This window comes from Podarcis filfolensis (assembly GCF_964270895.1).
Source record: "Podarcis filfolensis genome assembly, chromosome: 8".
Taxonomy (NCBI): Eukaryota; Metazoa; Chordata; class Lepidosauria; order Squamata; family Lacertidae; genus Podarcis; species Podarcis filfolensis.
Genome location: NC_139611.1, coordinates 7,089,738 through 7,106,898, shown reverse-complemented (window position 1 = coordinate 7,106,898; position 17,161 = coordinate 7,089,738). Strand labels below are relative to the sequence as shown.

The 17,161-nt window shown below is 49.7% G+C and overlaps 1 protein-coding gene across 8 annotated transcripts in view; it reads left to right on the top strand.

The window, feature by feature from the left end:
- The window catches only part of PAX8 (paired box 8), a 37,494-nt gene that overhangs the window by 16,927 nt on the left and 3,406 nt on the right, over positions 1-17,161 (top strand). For 2 of the 8 annotated variants that reach the window (XM_083629574.1, XM_083629575.1), the window contains exons 3-9: positions 500-665; positions 2,147-2,344; positions 2,541-2,629; positions 7,038-7,166; positions 8,030-8,196; positions 9,455-9,578; positions 10,502-10,603. In XM_083629574.1, the coding sequence (XP_083485700.1) occupies positions 500-665; positions 2,147-2,344; positions 2,541-2,629; positions 7,038-7,166; positions 8,030-8,196; positions 9,455-9,578; positions 10,502-10,603 (975 nt within the window). Of the gene's footprint in view, positions 1-499; positions 666-2,143; positions 2,345-2,540; positions 2,630-7,037; positions 7,167-8,029; positions 8,197-9,454; positions 9,579-10,501; positions 10,604-17,161 lie in introns of all 8 variants that reach the window. The other 6 variants (XM_083629578.1, XM_083629579.1, XM_083629576.1 and 3 more) reach the window with 3 other exon arrangements.

Genomic DNA, 17,161 nt, shown 5'->3' with positions numbered 1-17,161 from the left:
GGGGAAATGAACAAATTCCTGTGCCCCACAAATAACCCAGAGATGCATTTGAAATGCAGTGGTACCTCGGGTTAAGTACTTAATTCGTTCCTGAATTAACCTGAAACTGTTCTTAACCTGAAGCACCACTTTAGCTAATGGGGCCTCCTGCTGCTGAGCCGCCGGAGCACGATTTCTGTTCTCATCCTGAAGCAAAGTTCTTAACCCGAGGTACTATTTCTGGGTTAGCGGAGTATGTAACCTGAAGCGTTTGTAGCCTGAAGGGTATGTAACCTGAGGTACCACTGTAAAAGCGCACATTCTACTCATGTAAAAACACACTGATTCCTGGACCATCCACGGGTCGGATTTAGAAGGCAATTGGGCCGGATCCGGCCCCCGGGCCTTAGTTTGCCTACCCATGATCTAGAACCTTTTGTTAACAAAAATAACAGCAGTGGCAACGGCACTGAGACCAGCTCTCCCCATCCCTCTCGGGACTGGGTTTGTGTCTTAGCAGGACACGGAGGATTGAACCAGTTGGGCGGGGCCTTTGTGAATGGCCGGCCCCTGCCAGAGGTGGTGAGGCAGCGCATTGTAGACCTGGCACACCAGGGCGTGAGGCCCTGCGACATCTCTCGACAGCTGCGGGTCAGTCACGGTTGTGTCAGCAAAATCCTTGGCAGGTAAGCATGAAGGTGGCCACTCAGGGCTCTGCAGAGCTTGGGTGAGTAATGAGCGTGCCGGAAGACGGATTGGCCTCTCGCTCCGAGAATCCAACTGTGGCATCAGGAAAGAGCTGAGAGTAAATCTTTCCTGTGGCCATTTTCAAAGGCCTCATCCTGGGAGCATTCCAGAGGTCAGGGGTGACCAGCTGGAGGGCTGTGGGCTCCATGGAACAATTTGCCATGCCCCTGATGGCCCAAACAAATTTAAATTATATTGTTCTTGCTTGGTTTCTCCTGCAATTTTATTGCGTTGCTGTTTCACGAGCATTCCAGGCTTGCCCATTTCCCCTCTCAAGGAAGGAGATCTTAGGCCGCCTCCAAATGAGCTTCTGTCGTTTCAGCTAAACGATAGTTTTGCAAGCTGGGAATGTTAAGTGACTAAGTGCTGTATTATTGGGACTTTGTAAATATAGGACGCCATGTAATCCTCTTGTGTTTTCTTCAAGTGGAAGTGTCCCCTTTCGCCTGAAGAAACACCCTGTGCTTGAGGTGTAAGAAAGAAATCTGCTGTATACTGTGGGTTTTCCTGGTTGCCTACAGTGCAATTGCTTAACGCAATTTTTGAAAGTATTCACCTTCCTACATGGATGTCTGAGCTAGTGAAGTGAGATGGACGGCCAGTTATGTGAGGCTGCCTCTGAAAAGTGCTCAGAAACTTCAACTGGCTCAAAGAGCTGCAGCCAGACGGGGGCAGGTTATAGGAAACAGATGACTCGCTTGCTGGAACAATTCCTCTGACTACTAACCTGTTTCTGGGCACAATTCAAAATGCTGGTTATGGACCTATAAAGCCCTATTAGGCCCAAGCTGTCTGAAAGGCCCTATTCTTTCATACAAACCTCCCTGCGCCCTGAGTTTTTTGGGGGGAGGCTTCTCGGTCCCACCACCTTCTTGGAGGGCCTTCTTGGTGGCTGCTCCCAGACTCTGGCTCTCCCTCCCTGGAGAAGCCAGACTGGCCCCAGCCTTGCTGTCCTTCTGCCAGCAAGTGAAGACTTTCTTGTTCCAACACGGTTTTGGGAACTGACTGTTTCTAGGCAAAGTGCTGGGGCTGTGATGTTTTCAACAGCAACAATCTGTATTTTAAAAAGTACTGTGTTTGTGTGTTGTTCAAGTTTTATTTTCAAAAAATTGCCCCTCCCCCAATGTTTTTAGCTGTTTCTGCTTTAACCGTAAACTGTTTTGAAAAAGCTGGGATGTAAATAAATATAATAATCCTAATCCTAAAAATAAATAATTAGATGTGAGAAAGCTGCTGTGAGAAAGCAGATTGTTATTTTTTACTCCGCAAGGAACCCATTTTGAAATTTCCCCTCTCGGCAGGAGCCCATCTCCATGTTTGCAGCGAGATTTCAGCCGGAGAGGTGATAAAACTCTAGGCAATGCCAAGAACATTTCTTGTTGTGAGTGTGGTAATCCTATTACTTTGTCTATTGGAGTAGGTACTACGAGACGGGCAGTATACGGCCAGGGGTGATCGGGGGCTCCAAGCCCAAGGTGGCAACCCCCAAGGTGGTGGAAAAGATTGGAGATTATAAGCGGCAGAATCCCACCATGTTTGCTTGGGAAATCCGGGACCGGCTGTTGGCAGAAGGCGTCTGTGACAACGACACTGTTCCCAGTGTCAGCTCCATCAACAGGTGAGAGCACTCACCACATTCCATTGTGGCAACGGTAACCTGGGTTTATGGGGCCATTGGGCACCTAGCTTACATATCTGAGCTTCTAACACTGGCCAGGAACAGCTTCTGATCTCAGCAATGCTGCTAGCAGACGCAGGACCTTGCGTTCTTCCACAGACACCCTCTCCCAGCTCTCGTCTTCTTTTCTCTCCAGGATCATTCGCACAAAAGTTCAGCAGCCGTTCAACCTCCCGATGGAGAACTGCATGGTGCCCAAAACATTGAGCCCTGGCCATAACCTCAGTAAGTGCTCTTTGGATGGCTCCCTCCTGGTCTGCACCCACTTGGCTCCACTCTCTAGGTTCAACTGAATATAATAATAATAATAATAATAATAATAATAATAATAATAATAATATATTATTTATACCCCGCCCATCTGGCTGAGTTTCCCCAGCCACTCTGGGTGGCTTCCAATCGAGTGTTAAAAACAATACAGCAGTGCCACTACCGAGAAGGCCCTCTGTCTGGTTCCCTGTAACCTCACTTCTTGCAATGAGGGAACCACCAGAAGGCCCTCGGCGCTGGACCTCAGTGTCCGGGCTGAACGATGGGGGTGGAGATGCTTCTTCAGGTATACAGGACCGAGGCCATTTAGGGCTTTAAAGGACAGCACCAACACTTTGAACTGTGCTCGGAAATATACTGGGAGCCAATGCAGATCTCTCAGGATCAATGTTATGTGGTCCCGGCGGCCACTCCCAGTCACCAGTCTAGCTGCCGCATTCTGGCTAGTTGGTGTGGGAATGTTGTGGATAGTAGGAGAGGATCTATTGATTAAATATTATCCTTCCTCACTCACGCTAGTGAGTCAGCAGCAGAGTACATTACCCAGTATATAGCAGGAAGCTAGTAGGTAGAATCATTTGAATCTCTTTGTTAAGCAATCCAATCTGGCTTGTCCGGATTGGGCTTGTTCCAGGTAAATCCCCCTTTGTTCCCTCTTAAAAGGAATAATGACACAACGGTCTTTTCTTAAAAGTAATGATAAGAAGTTTATTTACATTCAGTTCATAGTAGGTTCCCTGAAGGCAGGCTTTAGCTTGGAGTTACAGAATAGAGAGTAGGGATTTGAGCTCATGTGCTGCTGGCTGAGAGCCGGCAGACAGCAAAATACACCAAGATGGAATAAAACAAAGAAGGGAAGATGGCTACATGACCAGCCCTTTTATGGGGTCTCACAGGGTCACGCCCATTTACCTGGTCACACGCAGGGGGAGGATGCTGTAGACCAGGGGTCAGCAACCTTTTTCAGTCGTGGGCCGGTCCACCGTCCCTCAGACCATGTGGGGGCCGGACTATATTTTTGGGGAAAAAATGAATGAATTCCTATGCCCCACAAATAACCCAGAGATGCATTTTAAATAAAAGGACACATTTTACTCATGTAAAAACACACTGATTCCCAGACCATCCGCGGGCCGGATTGAGAAGGTGATTGGGCTGCATCCGGCCCCCAGGCCTTAGGTTGCCTACCCCTGCTGTTGACAGATGTGACAGGAAGTCCTCCTGGCTGGAGTAACATCCCCCTGTGTGTCCACTCTGGGCAAACCGGAAGTGGTGTATTTGACTACTTACGTTACATCCTACATTTGGTACTACACTTTGACTTGCACGTCAAAGTGTAAGTAGATAAATAGGTACCTCTCCGGTGGGAAGGTAAACGGCGTTTCTGTGCGCTGCTCTGGTTCGCCAGAAGCGGTTTAGTCATGCTGGCCACATGACCCAGAAGCTGTACGCCGGCTCCCTCGGCCAATAAAGCAAGATGAGAGCCACAACCCCAGAGTTGGTCACGACTGGACCTAATGGTCAGGGGTCCCTTTACCTTTACAGTTGGTACGAGAGAGAGTGAGAGAGCGAGAGTGCATACAGCAGCCTCCCCCAGCCTGGGCTCTCCAGGTGTTTTTGACTATAACTCCCATGAGGTCCTTACTTTGCATACAGAAGGTCCTGGGTTCAGTCCCCAACATCTCCTGGCAGGACTGGGAGAAACCCCAGCCTGGAATATTGGAGAGCCACTGCTAGCCAAGTGCCGACAAATACTGAGCCCGATGGCCCAGTGGTCAGAACCAGGAAAAGTCCGCTTCCGATGTTCTAACACTTGCCAACCCTCACATGGAGTCCAGCAAAGGTCTAGCAAAGGAGTGCAGGCTTTGAAGATCAGAGAATGTTGGGCTGCAGGAAATGCCAGCAGCAGGGAGACCAAGAGAGCCCTTGTTCCTGCAAGGGACAAGGCACATGTGGGCAGGCAGGCATTAAACCAACTGGAGGCCCTGGACTAGGAGACCTCGGGAGGCCCAAACTGAATAGCATCTGATCCTGAGAAATAGAACATCGTTCTTTTCTCCTCTGTTCCTAAGCAACTGGGCCTAGATAGCAAAATCTGCCTGTTTTTTACAAAAGATTTTTGGCAAGAGGTCGAGGCCTCCGTAGATTATGAGGCCCTGGGCTGCAGCCTGTTCGGCCCATATGTAAATCTGCCGCTGCCTGCAGGTATTTGGTTACCTGTCGACATAGGTGAAGGTATCCCTGACCATTAGGTCCAGTCGTGACCGACTCTGGGGTTGCGGCGCTCATCTCGCTTTATTGGCCGAGGGAGCCGGCATACAGCTTCCGGGTCATGTGGCTAGCATGACTAAGCCACTTCTGGCGAACCAGAGCAGTGCGCGGAAACGCCGTTTACCTTCCCGCCAGAGCGGTATCTATTTATCTACTTGCACTTTGACATGCTTTCAAACTGCTAGGTTGGCAGGAGTTGGGACCGAGTAACGGGAGCTCACCCTGTCGCGGAGATTCGAACCGCCGACCTTCTGATCGGCAAGTCCTAGGCTCTGTGGTTTAGCCCACAGCGCCACCCGCGTCCCTACCTGTCGACATACACCTTTTTAAAAACTGTGAAATGCAAGGTTTCTTATAAACCAGAAGTGCACAAGAGAGCAGGTGACAACCAACAGCACAAGTGTGTTGCTTCAAGCCAGGCAACAACTGCAAACCCGTTGAGCTGCCTTTCCTCCCCTTTTCCTGCCCAGTCTCCCATAACTGCAAGAGCAAATCTTATTTTTAATAGAACTCTTTTGCACAAGAGCAGTTCTGCACAAAAGAATAAAAGTATTGTGAAGGCGACTTCAATAACTGGTGGGAAAGGGCTGGATGCATCCTTTCCTTTGGCCTTTCCCCCCATTTCACTTTGGAGGTGATTCTGCTGTATTATTAAAATTGTATTAATAAAATTATGATAATTATTATTTTTAAAGTAGGAGTAGGGGGTGTGGCGAATGATGGCACCCAGCAAAACAAATGTGTGTCCACAATCAGGTGCCGTGTGGTGTTTTTTTGAGATTTTCTTCCCCTATAGGGTTATGCATGGATCAGGAAAATCTTCATGTAGGGCAGGGGATGGGGGGGGAGTGCAGTTTCCCACCTGGATAAAGAGGAGGTCATGAGGATGCTGCAAAAATTAAAATAGAGACACAAGCAGCTTCAAATACACATTGAAGTCCACTATGGATGAGCCCTAAGTATTGAAAGTTCTTAATTATTTTTTTGGGTGCGGTGGGGAGGGAGACATGTAATTGTTGCTTTTTTTGTAGAGAATGTTTTTTATTAGTTTCTATAATCAAACCCATGTAAATAAGACCTTACCTATTTAATACAGTGTTACCCCTGTACAAATGAAAAAAAAAGTTTAAACATTTCCATTTCCCCCCCAAATTTTTTATTATTTTCCACATTTATAACAAAAATGACATATAAAAACACAAAACAAAACACCTTACAATACTAAAAGAAAGAAAAGGGAAAAAAAAATAAAGAATAAAAACACTTATTACTTCTAGAATCCAAGTTAACTTTCATTGTAATCTGACTTCCTCCATTCCCCCTCAACTGAATTTCATTGTAACACCTTTGTAACAGTTTTCCAAAATCATCTTTCTAATACAATTAACTCCTTCAATTAACTATCTTCCTCTCTTTTTTTTTTGGCTTAAATCCATATTACTACACAACGTTCTTATTCTAGTCCTAGGCCTATCAGATACTTTCAAGTATCTTCTAATTATCTTATATTACAATATTAGCTAAATAATCTTTGCATTTCTTCCAATCTTCTTGGTGTTCCTCTTCTTTCTGATCGCGGATTCTTCTAGTCAGGTCGGCCAGCTCCAAAAAGTCCAACATCTTCATCTGCCGTTCTTCTACAGTTGGTATTTACGAGTTTAAACATTTCTAGACCAATATGGCTGTTAATTTCTATACAATGCCAACTCACAGTACAAGTGGATATCTTTTCCCCAAAGCTTGTAATTGTGATTTTTTGTAAATAGCCCTACTGATGTTGTTTGTTAAAGTGATTTCCCAACCTTTCCTCCTGAAGAGTGATAGAAACATTTGATAGCTAGCTTGGAATCTCTGCCATTGTTCCATGGCAGCAAAGTGAAGCTGCGTCCTTCGGTCCTAGCTGGAGGGGAGCGTTCCCAAGCTGAGCACCTAGGGCACCCTTGCCATGGGGCAAGTTCCCCACTTGGCCAGTCCTCCTAACTGCTCTTCACCTCCACAATCCAGTGTGCCCTGGAAGAGGGGTTGGGGGTGTTTCCTTGGGAGGGCCTGCTGACATTTCTCCACTAACTCCCCACTGCTGTGTCTCCTCCAGTCCCCAGCTCAGCTGTGACTCCTCCTGAGTCGCCCCAGTCAGACTCTCTGGGCTCCTCCACCTACTCCATCAACGGCCTTCTAGGGATCGGCTCCCCCAGCAGCGACCACAAGAGAAAAATCCAGGACAGTAAGTGACTTTGGGCTGGGAGGGTGCGGCAGGGTCTGACTCTGGGCACCTCTGTTGCTAACATGTACCGTATTTTCGCCCCATAGGATGCACCTAGTTTTTTGGGGGGAAATAAAGAAAAAAAATTATTTACCCCCCAGGTGCGGGGCTGGGGCTGGGGCTGGGGCGGGGGAAGCCTGAGCTTCCCCCGACCCCAGCCCCCAGAACAGGCTGCTATCCGCTAGCCGTGGGAGAGCCGCGTGATTTCGCCCAGCTCTCCCACGGCTAGCGGAGCGCTGCGCGAAGCCCGAAGCTTGGGGCGGTGCTGAGCTCAGCGCGCCCCAAGCTTCTGGGTGCAGGCAAGCTCTCCGCTAGCCGTGGGAGAGCTGCGTCTCCCACGGCTAGCGGATAGCTTCCTGAAGCCTGGAGAGCGAGAGGGGTCGGTGCGCACCGACCCCCCTCGCTCTCCAGGCTTCAGCGAAAGCCTGCATTCGCCCCATAGGACGCACACACATTTCCCCTTCATTTTTGGAGGGGAAAAAGTGTGTCCTTTAGGGCGAAAAATACGGTAGCTTCTCCAGGTTGTGAGTGTAGGTTCAGAGGTGCTGTGGTTGAAGAGGGGACTCTTACACAGCCGCTTGTTTCGTGCCAAAAAGGACGGAAACAGCAAGCTAAGGCTCCAGACTGACTTCTGTTTGGTTCTAAGTTTGCTCCATAACCAGCAATGGTGTTCTATAGTCTCACATTGTGCCTGTTTAACTTTGGACAGTTAAACATGGGCTTGGGGGAGAGAGAGGGGGGGGCATCCTTTCCCACAGGTTAAATCCCAGCAGGTGGGCTGGGCAGAGGCTTGTCCAAGTCGGGCTGATTGCGGCTTCCCTTAGCAGGTGACCAGGAGAGCTGCCAGCTCAGCACAGACTCTCAAGGCAGCAGCACCCCCCACAAGCACCTGCGCAGCGAGGCGTATGGGCAGCACCTGCTGGAGTGCCCTTTCGAGAGACAGCACTTCCCAGAGGCTTACGCTTCCCCCAGCCATGCCAAGGGAGAACAGGTGTGTGCTGGAGCCAAAGGCCGCCATGACAGCCTTGAGGTGGGGGTGGAAGGTGGGGGGGCCTGGAACTCAGTGGTAGATGTACGTTTTAGATACAAGAGGTTCCAAAATCCATCCCTGGCACTTCTAATGTGTGTAATGTTCAGGGAGGCAGGAGAGGATATATTGTTTAATTATATCCTTTCCAACTTGTGTTAACAAGTTCTATGATTTAGCAGAGTAACATTCCCCTTTTAAACTTGCACAGCGGATAGGTTTGCCAGGCTTGCATAAGTCTCTAATATAAGTTTCCTGGTAATTCCCCTTTTATTCCCTCCTAGAAAGCATAGAAACAACACAGCCTTGTATAAAAGTATAAAAGAGTTTACTCACACGTTCTGTTCACAAATGGATCCCAGAAGGCAGACTTATGTTACAAAATACAGTCATACCTCGGGATAAATGCGCTTCAGGATAAGTATTTTCGGGTTGTGTTCCACAGCGACCTGGAAGTAATGGAGCGGGTTACTTCCTGGTTTTGCCGCTCATGCATGCGCAGACGGTCAAAATGACGTCACGCACATGCATGGAAGTGGCGAAACGCGGCCCACGCATGCGCAGACGTGCTGTCGCATCTTACGTTCTGTTCAGGATGCGAACGGGGCTGCGGAACAGATCCCGTTTGCATCCTGAGGTACCACTGTATATACATGTGGAATCTATTCGAGGAACGGAGTCAGAGAGAGAGAGATGGCTGCCTGCCCTGTGCTATTTTGTTACCTGCACAGGTAAGGTCACGCCCACCTCTGGTCACATGTAGAGGAAGTTTGTCTCAGTACAGGAGGAAACAGGAAGTTTATCTACTGACTGGACAGACATCCCTCTTCACGTCTAAACATGTCCACTCTAGGAATATTGCATTTGACTGCTCTGTGTTCCACACCCCATAAAATGTTGGTGCACCAGTGGTCCAATTCATAATAAGGTGACTCCCTAACTGGCAGGCGGGGGGGGGGCATGGATGGAGGTGGGGGAGAAGCTACAAGGCTGAGTTAGAGGTATGATGAATATATTCATAGAGCCATAGAGTTAGAAGGGACCCCAAAGTCCAACACGTGCAACTACGCAGGAATCCCATCATATTGTGAAGGGATTCGGAGCTCATTGACACTGAAGGAACAAGTAGGGAGTCCCGTGGGGGGGGGGAACCAGGGGGCCATGGAGGACTGTACTCAGATCCCTATAAGGCCCTGATCCCCTGCTGCCCCCCCTTTCTCAGGCAGGTATCTATACCGTGCCCCTGCTCAACACATCCATGGACGACGGGAAATCTATGCTCACGCCTTCCAACCCATCGCTGAGTCGTAACCTGGCGGCCCACCAGACATATTCTGCTGTGACAGGTAAGGGCTGCCCATTCAGGGACGTCTAGGCACCCAACATGAGCACACCTGTGGGTGCTCCAGGCCCCATAACAGCTCCGAAGGAGAAGTGGGGCAGAGTGTTCCCTGTGCATATTTGCAGCAAGTCGGTCACACAAGGGCCTGTGGGTTGTGGAGAGGTCTTTGTCAAAGCCTTAGCCCGAATGTCAGGAGGCATAGCTGTCAACCTTCCCTTTTTTTGCGGGAAATTCCCTTATTCCAGCGCCGTTTCCTGTTGCTATCCCGGATTGTTAGATATCCCGTAGACTGTCCCCGGGACAGGTGAGGCTGCTTATTTTCAAATCTGAAAGTTGACAGCTATGTCAGGAGGAGAGCAATGGGCTTTCCCCGAGTGGTCAGGGGGTCATTTGGAGAGGTGAAATGTGGGTGGCACATCAGTTAAGTACAGGTAAGGGTAAAGGGACCCCTGACCATTATGTTCAGTCGTAGCCGACTCTGGGGTTGCAGCACTCATCTTGCTTTATTGGCCGAGGGAGCCGGCGTACAGCTTCCGGGTCATGTGGCCAGCATGACTAAGCCGCTTCTGGCGAACCAGAGCAGCGCACGGAAACGCCGTTTACCTTCCCGCCGGAGCGGTACCTATTTATCCACTTGCACTTTGACATGCTTTCGAACTGCTAGGTTGGCAGGAGCAGGGACCGAGCAACGGGAGCTCACCCCGTCGCGGGGATTCGAACCGCCGACCTTCTGATCGGCAAGTCCTGGGCTCTGGGGTTTAACCCACAGCACCAGTGGGTATTGGCTGGTGCTTCGGGAGGCAGGCAAAGACACACCAAGGTTCAATGCAGTTTGTAGATTCTTGAGCACCTAGGCTGCTAAAGGTGTTTCCTGGCATGTCTGTTGATTCTGGTTTCCTCTGTCCCTGTCTCTCCCCCCTCTCTTAGGGCGCGAAGTGGTTGGCTCCACCCTTCCAGGCTACCCTCCCCACATCCCAACAGGTGGGCAGGGAAGCTATAGCTCATCTGCAATTGCTGGCATGGTGGCAGGTAAGGAGCTCCCTGGGAAAAGCTTCAGGGGAGGAGGAGGCGGAAGGGATGGGACTCAAGGCAGTGAGGATGCCATGGCTGGCTATGCCCCTCCCACGTACTGTGCCCGCAGTCTCAGGCTTTGCCACCTCCCCAGATTGCAGGGAAAGAATAATAATAATAATAAAAATTTTTATTTATATCCCGCCCTCCCCAGCTGAAGCCGGGCTCAGGGCGGCTAACAACACTAAAACAGTGCAACATTATAAAAACATTATAAAAATTAATTAAAATCAAAATTGATGGCAACCATAAACTAAAGTTTTGTAAAGATTGCCAAAGGAGGGAGTCAGGCTGCGCCCTGACCAAAGGCCTGGTGGAACAGCTCTGTCTTGCAGGCCTTGCGGAAAGATGTCAAGTCCTGCAGGGCCCTTGTCTCTTGCGACAGAGCGTTCCACCAGGTTGGAGCCGCAGCCGAAAAAGCCCTGGCTCTAGTTGAGGCCAGCCTAACCTCTCTGTGGCCTGGGACCTTCAAGATGTTTTTATTTGAAGACCGTAAGTTCCTCCGCGGGGCATACCAGGAGAGGCGGTCCCGTAGGTACGAGGGTCCTAGGCCATATAGGGCTTTAAAGGTCAAAACCAGCCCCTTAAACCTGACCTTGTACTCCACCGGGAGCCAGTGCAGCTGGTATAGCACCGGGTGAATGTGATCTCGCAGCGAAGACCCCGTAAGGAGTCTCGCCGCGGCATTCTGCACCCGCTGGAGTTTCTGGGTCAGTCTCAAGGGCAGCCCCACGTAGAGCGAGTTACAATAATGTAACATGTGGTGGGTCTCCTAGCCTTGTTCTGCCCCCCTCTTTACCCATTCAACACAACCCTGTCACTTAAAAATGGACGTGGCATTTTTAGAGAATAGAGAAAATGCCTCCTTCCGGGTGTCTTTCCATCCCCACTGAGACGCATCATACAGTCCCCAAACACCTGGAGTTGCGCAGCACAGCATCTCTCCTTCCAGAGCAGCCAGGAAGCGCCCACCCCACCCCACCCCGCAACCCACAAGCCTGAGGCCAGCCAGCCCCATCTGCCCCCTTAAAGGGCCAGCTTCTGTTGCTCCTCCTTCCCCCAGTTGGCATTAGGCCTCGTCTGCCCACTGGGACCACCCCTCGCACGGCCCCGCCTCCCTCCCTCGTTTCTTTGGGTTATTTCAAGCTCATTTTCCTACTCTGCTTTCATTATAAGAAATCATGTTGCAAAGCACAATGTTAGACTCACTCCAATAAAAGTCTTGAGAATGCACAGAAGCATTAAAAACCAGAAGACTTAAAAAGAGCAGTCGCTCATTAAAACACTTTCCAGAATGAAAACGTTTTCAAACGCTGTCTGAAAACAAGAAGCAGGGGAACTGGGCTTCCCGAAGGAGAAAATTCGGCCGCAGCTGTGGCGCCACCACCAAGATGGCCTTGTACCTGGCAGCCCCTTTGCAAAAGGCCTCTGAGGCCAACTTGATGCAGACCCTGCAAGTGTCCCTATTTTCCAGGGACGTCCCTGATTTAGAGAAGCCATCCCGGTTTCTGATTTGATCATGGAATGTCCCACTTTTCCTTATGATGTCTTTATTTTCATTTTCATTGGGGAAATGTTGGAGGGTATGGAGTTATCGACCCCATAGCCATCTGAAGGCAATCCTGTATAGTGGTACCTCGGGTTACAGATGCTCCAGGTTACAGACGCTTCAGGTTACAGACTCCGCTAATCCAGAAATAGTGCCTCAGGTTAAGAACTTTGCTTCAGGATGAGAACAGAAATCGTGTTCTGGCGGCGCAGCGGCAGCAGGAGGCCCCATTAGCTAAAGTGGTGCTTCAGGTTAAGAACAGTTTCAGGTTAAGAATGGATCTCCACAACGAATTAAGTTCTTAACCTGAGGTACCACTGTATAGGGAAGGTTTTTTTTTTTTAAATGTTTAATGTTTTATATATGTTGGAAGCTGCCCAGAGTGGCTGGGGCAACCCTGTAAGATGTGTGGGGTATAAACAGTAAAAAATTCATTATGAAATGGGACTTCCTTATTTTCATCGGAGAAATGTTGGAGGGTATGCTTGACGGCTGGAGCAAGTTCAATGGGGCAAAAGTTCCTCCACGAAACCTGATCCTAGCCATTAACGTGTTTTTAAAAAATGAGCTCTGAAACGATTTGGCTCCTCCTCCAACTGGCAAGTCGGATAGGTGTAAGAGGATCTGACTTCCTGTGGCCATTTTTCAGCCTCTAAGGCAGGGGTCAGCAAACTTTTTCAGCAGGGGGCTGGTCTACTGTCCCTCAGACCTTGGGGGGGGGCTGGACTATATTGGGGGGGGGGGTTGAACAAATTCCTATGCTCCACAAAAAAACCAGATGCATTTTTTTTTAAAAAAAGCACACGTTATACTCATGTCAAAACACCAGGCAGGCCCCACAAATAACCCAGAGATGCATTTTAAATAAAAGGACACATTCTACTAATGTAAAAACACACTGATTCCCGGACCATCTGTGGGCCGGATTGAGAAGGCAATTGGGCCGGATCCGGCCCCCGGGCCTTAGTTTGCCTACCCATGCTCTAAGGGCAAATCCTGTGCATGTGGGCTCTGAAGTAAACGCAAATCTGTGCAGGGGTGCTTGCTCCCTAGTAAGCATGTTTTGGTTGCCAGCCTAAGCTGCGCCTGAACTTTGCAAGCCTCGAATTCTGCTGTCAGGAGGAAGGCCTTGCCCGCTGAGGCGGGAGAAGCTGGCAAGCTGGTGCCGCCGTTCCCTTTGGCTTGGCGGACGTGCTGAGCTGGTGTGTCCCTGGGTTACCTTGGAGATGTGGTTAATGCAGCGTTGAGAATACAGAATCTTCTCCCTTACGCGCTCCCTCCCCTCAAGCGTGAAATGAGATTGGTCAGGAGAAGAAAGGAGAGATTGGGGGCTGTTTTTACACCACTTGTAATGAGAGCACTCAATCAAATGCCCCTTGAAATCTTCTTCCCCTCCCTCGCAGTCAGGCTCCAGCCCCACCCCCCTCACCAACACCAGCATCCAAATGGTTGGAGAACCTGCTCTAACTGACACCCCCCTGCAAACACACACACACACACACACACCTGAAGACAACCTAAAGACAAATACAAAGACACCTCTATCTGCTAAATCAGGGGTAGGCAACCTAAGGCCCGGGGGCCAGATGCGGCCCAATCGCCTTCTCAATCCGGCCCGCGGACTGTCCGGGAATCAGCGTGTTTTTACATGAGAAGAATGTGTCCTTTGATTTAAAATGCATCTCTGGGTTATTTGTGGGGTCTGCCTGGTGTTTCACATGAGTAGAACTGTGCTTTTATTTAAAATGCATCTCTGGGTTATTTGTGGGGCATAGGAATTCGTTCGTCACCCCCCCCCCAATATATATAATCCACCCCCCCCAAGGTCTGAAGGACAGTGGACCGGCCCCCTGCTGGAAATGTTTGCTGACCCCTGCCTTAGAGGCTGCAAAATGACCACTGGAAGTCAGATCCTCTTATACCTATCTAACTTTCCAGTTGGAGGAGGGGCCAAATCGTTTCTGAGCTCATTTTTTAAACACGTTAATGGCTAGGGCTAGGATCAGGTTTCGTGGAGGAAAACTTTTGCCCTATTGAACTTGCTCCAGCCGTCAAGCATACCCTCCAACATTTCTCCGATGAAAATAAGGACATCCCATTCCATAATGATAATTTTACTGTTTATACCCCACACATCTTACTGGGTTGCCCCAGCCACTCTGGGCAGCTTCCAAAATATATAAAACATTAAACATTTTTTTAAAAAAAACCCTTCCCTGTACAGTAGTACTTCACGTTAAGAACTTGATTCGTTCTGGAGATCAGTTCTTAACCTGAAACTGTTCTTAACCTGAGGTACCACTTTAGCTAATGGGGCCGCGCGATTTCTGTTCTCATCCTGAAGCAAAGTTCTTAACCTGAGGGTTAGTGGAGTCTGTAACCTGAAGCATATGTAACCCGTGGTACCACTGTATTATTTTTTTCAAAATATAGTCTGGCCCCCCACAAGGTCTGAGGGACAGTGGACTGGCCCCCTGCTGAAAAAGTTTGCTGACCCCTGGACTAAACCCTACATGGGATTGATTCGAGGTTAATCATACAAACCTACCTTGTAGGGTCATTGTTAAGGACCACCAAGATTAGTGTACGTGACATATTTGGAGTACTTGGAGGAAGTGCTAGAAAAAGAATTATGCGTGGAATTAAACATTGCACTGATACAATCAATCTGTGCAGACGTTTCCGCCTGCCAGATGGAACAATCTCCCCCCCCCCATGCCCCCCCTCCACTCTTCTGGGACTCCAGAGAAGATTTGAGGGAGGTGTGTGGGGAGAAGAAGGGGGAAGCACCATTTTGGAAAACGGGAGTCCTGTTGCTGGCTTCTGTAGTACACTGGGTTAAGGCCACATCACACTTCAGAGTGGTGAAAAAGCAGACCCTCCATGTGTCCCTATTTTCCAGGGACGGCCCCGATTTAGAGAAGCCATCCCAGTTTCTGATTTGATCCCGGAATGTCCCGCTTTTCCTTAGGACATCCCTATTTTCACCCGAGAAATGTTGGAGGGTATGGAGTTACCCAACTCTTGAGCCAGCTGAAGGCAGCCCTGTATACTGAAGTGTTTTTTTTAAAAGAACGTTTAATGCTTTATTATGTTTTTATATACGCTAGAAGCCACCCAGAGTGGCTGGGGCAGCCCAGTCAGATGGGTGGGGTATAAATAGTAAATTATTAAAGTGATATAATAGTGTTTTAAGGTTTGGATGTGGCCAAAAATAGCATCTGGACTTCCGTGGATTATTACTTACCGTATTTTTCGTCCCATAGGATGCTCCGTCCCATAGGACGCACCTAGTTTTTTGGGGGGGAAATAAAGGAAATTTCCCCCCCTTTATTTCCCCCCAAAAAGCAGGTCGGAGAAACCGAACCAGGTCGAGGAACAGCGGGATGGTGGCGCTGCGCCTCCCTGCTGTTCCCCGAGCTTGTGGGGCTGGCCGATGTCTGCCCAGCGCGAGGGGCGCTCTGCTTCAGGGCGCCCCGCCCGCCGGGCAGCAGGCTGCTATCCGCAGCGTGGGGAGCCCTGCGGGGAACTCCTGCAGGGCTCCCCACGCTGCGGATGTGTTCCCGAAGCGCCGGGTGCCCTGAAAGCAGAGCGCCCGACGCTCCGAGAAGCAGGCTGCTATCCGCAGCCTAGACATCCCTGCGGGACCTCCCACAGGGCTGCCTAGGCTGTGGATGTGTTCCCGAAGCGCCGGGCGCTCTGCTTTCAGGGCGCCCGACGCTCCGGGAAGCAGGCTGCTATCCGCAGCCTAGACATCCCTGCGGGACCTCCCACAGGGCTGCCTAGGCTGCAGATGTCTTCCTGAAGCCTGGAGAGCGAGAGGGGTCGGTGCGCACCGACCCCTCTCGCTCTCCAAGCTTCAGCGAAAGCCTTCATTCGCCCCATAGGACGCACCCAGATTTCCCCTTCATTTTTGGAGGGGAAAAAGTGCGTCCTATAGGGCGAAAAATACGGTATCTGTCAGGAGGAGCCCCCGCCCCCCTTGGTGGAAGATTGGGAGTGAGAATATAAACTGCTAATAATGCTTGACTAAATGGGGCTGTGGTTTCCTTATGAGAACACTGATGTGGGTCACCGTTTTCTTTCCATTTACAGGTGTATAGATAGACCTCTGCATATCTAGAGAGAGCCCCAGCTGTTCAGATGCTGCTGCCTTCCTGTGGGGTGGCCCCCCTGTTTCACCTCCAAACTGAGAGGGACCCATTACAAAATGTTGCAGCATAGAGCGCGTAGAAAGGGGGGGTCAATCCATTTTGGGGTTTCACCTAGGAATGCATCCTCAGGGAAGGGGGATTTCAGGAGCAGAGAAGAGATTAATGACACTCCCCGCCCTTGTCTCTCACCCCACTTTCTCCTGCTGGAGGGCTGCCCTACCCTAGCTTGCGCATTTCAGGGCAGGGTAGTTCTGAAGAATGCACCCTTTGAGCCTCTGCCTGGCTTCAGGTCTCCCTTGCTCAGCCACTGCTCAACTGTCACCAGCAGCCTGTCAGCTCAGAGGTTCTTGCCAAGGCCATTGTAAAAAACCTTTTCATGAACAGGCTTCGGTATTTCTGCACATATGAGGAGTCCCCCGAGTTTGCAGAAGCTCCTCCCTTAAATTTGGGTGCCCCCATTTCACTTCCATGTTGAGAAGCACTAGAGCCCGAGTCGCCTCTGTGGGAATGTTCAGGAAGGCAAGAGAGGATATATTGTTTATTAATATCCTTCCTAACTTGCACTAGCAAGTTCCTTTATGTAGCAGAATTACCTTCCCCCTTTTTACATGCACAGCATATAACTGGTTGCAGGCTCGTGTGAGCTTCTCTATATTAGATTCCTGGTAAGTTCCCGTACATCCCTCTTAAAAGAATAAACACACCACAACCTTGAGCAAAGTATATATAAAAGTTTACTCACATCATCAGTTCACAGCTGGATCCCTGGAGGCAGACTTAGTTACAAATATGTACATGTGGATCTACCCCAAA